The following is a 5513-nucleotide window of genomic DNA, read 5'->3' as shown; positions in this document are numbered from 1 at the left end:
GTCTCTCCTCCAGGAAACATTCTCCGACCCCCAGACCAGGGCTGCTGCTCCCCGGGGCTCGTGCAACCCTGGCTTGTCCCAGCCACAGCCCTTAGCAGCCACCCACTTTGTAGTTTCCTGGTCACCTGTCTCTCAGGGTCTGGGGTACAGGTGGCCTTGCAACCTCATGGGTCACATGTGCTTGGGCCTGGCCCCCAGGAGGCAGCATGGCGGGAGCTGGAGGCAGAACGGGCCCAACTGCAGAGTCAGCTGCAGCGGGAGCGGGAGGAGCTGCTGGCCCGGCTGGAGGCCGAGAAGGAGGAGCTGAGCGAGGAGATCGCTGCCCTGCAGCAGGAGCGGGACGAGGGCCTCCTCCTGGCTGAGAGTGAGAAGCAGCAGGTTCGTGAGCCCTGGAGGGGCCCGGGTTCTGGGGCTGGTTCCCGCTTAGCCACCCAGCAGCTAGGAGCTAGGAGGCCGTAGCCATGCCTGGTATACAGTCGGAGCCTACTGAGTGGTAGCCTCAGTTGTGACACCATGAGCACCGGTTGCAGAAAAGCTGCCCCACGTTTTCCCATCTCCCCTCCCACCCTGGCTGGGCATGGCGTCCCCATGGCTGCCTTCTGAGCAGTCCCCACAGTGCCCACATGTATCAGCTGACCCTCCTTAAAAAGAACTAACTCCTGCCGAAACCGGTTTGGCTCAGTGGATAGAGCGTCGGCCTGCGGACTGAAAGGTCCCAGGTTCGATTCCGGTCGAGGGCATGTACCTGGGTTGTGGGCACATCCCCAGTAGGAGATGTGCAGGAAGCAGCTGATCGATGTTTCTCTCTCATCGATGTTTCTGACTATCTCTCTCCCTTCCTCTCTGTAAAAAATCAATAAAATATATTTAAAAAAAAAAAAAGAACTAACTCCTGACTTTCCATAACGTCATGAGGACAGGGCAGACTGCATCTTTCTCTTCTCTTCACCAGCTCTATCACCCTGGGCAAGTCACTTTATCTCCTTGAGCCTCTGTTTCCCCGTCTGTAAAGTGGGAATAATGGAGGGCCCTGCTTCAGGGTTGCTGTAGCATGTTAGTGAGATATGAGTTGTATCCATGTCCAGTTACTGTTACTCTTATATCCTTTTCTGGGGCTTTAGGAGGAGTGAGCCTGTACCTTTGTCCTGGGTGCACCTGTGGTGGCCCAGTCATGCCCCCAAGTCCACAGTGGGCACATTTCCCAGGGCAGGGTGGGGGGAAGGCCCAAGCATGCCCCCAAGACCAACTAACCCCCCAGACCCTTCGCTCTCTGCCTCTGCCAGGCCCTGTCGCTAAAGGAGTCTGAAAAGACGGCGCTGACGGAGAAACTGGTGGGTACACAGCACAGCCTGACCGCCATCTCCCTGGAGATGGAGCGACAGAAGCGAGATGCTCAGAGCCGGCAGGAGCAGGACCGGGTAGGTGGGCCTCCGTCTGAGCCGGAGACACAGCCCTGCCTGGAGGAGCCCCTGTCTGAGGGGGAGGCATGGCTCTGCCCTGGGGAAGCCCCAGACTGTGGGAAGCTTCAGCCCTTCCCTGGGAGTCCCCCTCTGAGGGAGGTAGCACAGCTCTGCCCTAGGGGGTACCCCCAGTCTGAGAAAGACTAGTTATGTAGACAGCACTCTCTAGCCATCAGGGGATCACGGAGGGTCTGGCAAGCCAGCGGGAGGGGCCGTGCTTGGTGCTGAAAGTGGGGTGCCGGGGAAGGGGACACAGCACCATCTGAGGAGCCCCTCTGTCCTAGGGCACCATGAACACCCTGACATCCGAGCTGCGGGACCTGCGGGCCCAGCTTGAGGAGGCTGCCGCGGCCCATGCTCAGGAGGCGAAGAGGCTGCAGGAGCAGGCCCGAGACCTGGGCCGGCAGCGGGACTCCTGCGTGCGCGAGGTGAGCCCTCCGCCCCACACCCTCCAGGCAGCACCCCCTACATGCTGCTGGGGGCCTGGTTCGGTGAGGGGCCAGAAAATTGTAAGGCTCTTTCCTGCATTCAAGGGCAAATGAACAGCCAGCTGAGAAGGGAGGCAGCGAGCATGTCTTAAGTACTTGTGATGTACACATGGGACTGGGGCACTCAAGGTGGTCCCTGCCCTTTTGGCATCGTCCAAGGATGATCCTGATAATTTCAGATCCAAACACTGCTGCCTCCAGCTTGCTTTGCCCGAATCATAACTCTCGCCTGTGGTCTGAGTCTAGGCAGAGGGATGGGGCAGGTGCCCCCTGGCCTGGGACCTGGGGATGGGCTGGTTTCCACCAAGGCCCCGCTTGAGTGGGGCCCGACCCCAGTCCAGTGACAACCAGGGTCCTCACAGGCAGAGGAGCTTCGGACTCAGCTACGCCTGCTGGAGGATGCCCGTGATGGGCTGCGGCGGGAGCTGCTGGAGGCCCAGCGCAAGGTCCGGGAGAGCCAGGATGGCCGCGAGGCCCAGAGGCAGGAGGCGGCCGAGCTGCGGCGCAGCCTGGGTGAGGGTGCCAAGGAGCGTGAGGCCCTGCGGCGGTCCAACGAGGAGCTGCGGGCTGCCGTGAAGAAGGCCGAGAGCGAGCGGATCAGGTGGGGAGACAGGCGGGACCAGCCCGGGGTCCTTCACTGAGCCCTGACCTTCACACTGAGTTTTGTCCCCAGAAGCTGACTTCACCCCCAGGGTTCAGGGGAAATGGCACGGGCGGGGAGTTTTTGCCCTTGAACCAAGCCAGGCACTGATGGAAGGGGAAAGGTGGCAGCAGGCAGGGTTGGGTCCAGACTCTGACCCCACCTGGTGGACCTCCCTGGAGGCTCAGTGCGTGCCCCCCTGCCCCAGCCACTGGTCCGTCTCTCCCAGCTGAGGGTCTGGGCCCAGCCCGGAGGGGTCAGCTCAGGACAGGGCAAGCAGCACTTGGGCACCTTCAGGCCAGGAGCCAGTCGGACCCATTCCAGGAATAACGGGAAGGGACTTCTGTGTAGAGCCACACTATATCTTGCTGGAACCTAGGCTGCCTCTGACCCTGCCCTTTTCAGCCTGAAGCTGGCCAATGACGACAAGGAGCAGAAACTGGCGCTCCTCGAAGAGGCTCGGGTGGCCATGGGCAAGGAGGCCGGCGACCTGCGGGCCGGGCTGCAGGAGGTGGAGCGCTCTCGGCTGGAGGCCCGGAGGGAGCTGCAGGAGCTCCGGCGGCAGGTACCCTCCCCGGGCACTTGCTGTCTGCCCCTGGGCCAGGAGCACCCCCTTTCTGGAGCCAAGGGCCCTCTGTATGTAAAACCAGGGGCTGAAACTATAATACTGCAAGCTTTGAGCATCACCAACACCCTGGGCCAGGTGGGGCTGTGGGTGCTGAGCCTGGGTCCTCGGTCCTACCTGTGTCCACTCTCTCACAGATGAAGATGCTGGACAGTGAGAACGCCAGGCTGGGCAGGGAGCTGGTGGAGCTGCAGGGCCGCCTGGCACTTGGCGAGCGGGCAGAAAAGGAGGGACGAAGGGAAGCCCTGGGCCTCCGACAGAAGCTGCTGAAGGGCGAGGCCGGCTTGGAGGCCTTGCGACAGGAGGTAACTAAGTGGGTGGCGGGCTGCCTGGAGGGAGAGGGTCCTCGGAGGCAGCCAGGCTGCTCTGTGCCTCTCTCCTCCTCCCTCTGCAAGGAGCAGGCAGGAACTCTAGTGCTGGAGTCATTCTGAGACCACTACCCAGCACTTGTCCCTAACCGATTGCTTAAGAATCTTCCCTAGTTATCTATACTTATAAAAGGGTAATATGCTAATTAGACCGGACATCTTCTAGATGTCTTCCAGACATCCTTCCGGACAAAGCCACAGTGGTGGGACCGAGGCAGAGGCAGTTAGGGGCGATCAAGCTGGCAGGGAGAGCAGTTAGGGTGATCAGGCTGGCAGGGGAGAGCAGTTAGGCAGTTCAGGCCATAGGGGAGAGCAGTTAGGGTGATCAGGCCAGCAGGGGAGAACAGTTAGGGGGATCAGGCAAGCAGGGGAGAGCAGTTAGGGGGTTCAAGCTGGCAGGGGAGAACAGTTAGGGGGATCAGGCAAGCAGGGGAGAGCAGTTAGGGGGTTCAAGCTGGCAGGGGAGAACAGTTAGGGGGATCAGGCTGGCAGGGGAGAGCAGTTAAGGCGATCAGGCCGGCAGTCAGAGTAGTTAGGGGCAATCAGGCAGGCAGGCAGGTGAGTGGTTAGGAGCCAACAGTCCTGGATTGCGAGAGGGATGTCTGACTACCAGGAGTCGGACATCCCCCAAGGGGTCCTGAATTGGAGAGGGTGCAGGCCGGGCTGAGGGATGCTCTTCTCCATCCCCCCACCCCCCTCATGGATGAATTTCGTGCACTGGGCTTCTAGTAATAGTAATAATAACTGCAAGAACTGTGTAGCAGGAGTGGGGGGGCGGGGAATTCTGTAGGTAGAACCTTGTTTGATTCTCCCAGCAGCCCCATTTTACAGAGAGAACCAAACACTGAGGCTCAGAGAGACAGGGATCTACCCGAGGTCACACACATGTAGGTCTGAATCCAAAGTCGCTGTCTTTTCTGGCTGTTTCACTGCATTGAATCTCCTGGGTGACATTGACTAAGTCACTTAACCTCTCTGTGCTTCAGAGCACTCAGGGCACAGGGGCTAGCACAGCCGGGGAGGTATACACAGAGATCCTGGCATCCAGGCGGTGCCCAGTAGCAGTGACACTGATGACTGGGAGGAGTTGACTCATTCTCTGTACCAGAGAGCTGTGTGTGTGTGTGTGTTTGTGTGAGAGAGAGACAGAGAGAGAGAGAGAGAGAGGAAGAGAGAAACAGGCAGAGAGAGAGATCATGAACTCCATCAGTAAACAGTTTTCAGTACATGCCCTCACTGTGTGGCCTATTGATAAACTGTGTGCTCTGAAAGGCAGCGTAGTCTAGCGGTGCGGAGAACGCCCCTTGGAGCCAGAGTGCCTGGCCTTGAATCCTAGCTCCCGGCTACTAGTGTGGCCTGGGCCAAGTTCCATCACTGCTCTGAGCCTCGGTTTCCTCATTTGTGGACTAGAGATGATTCACAGGGCAGAGCTGACAGTTTCTGGAAAGTGCTTAGTGCCTGCCATTGATAAGTCCTATCTATGCAAGCGTTAGCCGTCAGTTTACTGGTAATAAACTAGTGGGTATGTGCACAGAAGGAGGAGATACATTCTAATAGTCCCTCCCACACCCTGGATGGAACTCACCTGCTTGGATGGAGACCACTAAAGGAATAGTGGTCTCCCCACTTTGGGGCGGGGCGGGGTGGTGGTGGTGAAGAGGGGACTCTAGGCTAGACCTGGGTGTCAGGACGTAGAGTTGGGAGACGGCCTTGCTGGCTCTCACCTTCTCACCTCCGGGCTTCGCCCCTGCCCCAGCTCCAGGGAGCCCAGCGGAAGCTGCAGGAGCAAGAAGGCGAGTTCCGAGCCCGCGAGCGAGGCCTGGTAGGCAGCCTGGAGGAGGCGCGCAGCGCGGAGAAGCAGCAGCTGGACCACGCGCGCAGCCTGGAGCTGAAGCTGGAGGCGGCTCGGGCCGAGGCTGCGGAGCTGGGGCT

At 59.7% G+C, this 5513-nt stretch overlaps 1 protein-coding gene across 1 annotated transcript in view; it reads left to right on the top strand.

The window, feature by feature from the left end:
* The window catches only part of CROCC (ciliary rootlet coiled-coil, rootletin), a 50109-nt gene that overhangs the window by 27617 nt on the left and 16979 nt on the right, over positions 1-5513 (top strand). Inside the window, exons 22-27 of the mRNA XM_015565930.1 lie at positions 1284-1418; positions 1745-1888; positions 2311-2549; positions 2994-3153; positions 3351-3518; positions 5338-5510. Coding sequence (XP_015421416.1) covers positions 1284-1418; positions 1745-1888; positions 2311-2549; positions 2994-3153; positions 3351-3518; positions 5338-5510 — 1019 coding nt within the window. The remainder of the gene's footprint in view (positions 1-1283; positions 1419-1744; positions 1889-2310; positions 2550-2993; positions 3154-3350; positions 3519-5337; positions 5511-5513) is intronic.

The sequence above is a fragment of the Myotis davidii genome, unplaced genomic scaffold (assembly GCF_000327345.1).
Source record: "Myotis davidii unplaced genomic scaffold, ASM32734v1 scaffold299, whole genome shotgun sequence".
Taxonomy (NCBI): Eukaryota; Metazoa; Chordata; class Mammalia; order Chiroptera; family Vespertilionidae; genus Myotis; species Myotis davidii.
This window is presented reverse-complemented; position numbering and strand designations above follow the sequence as displayed.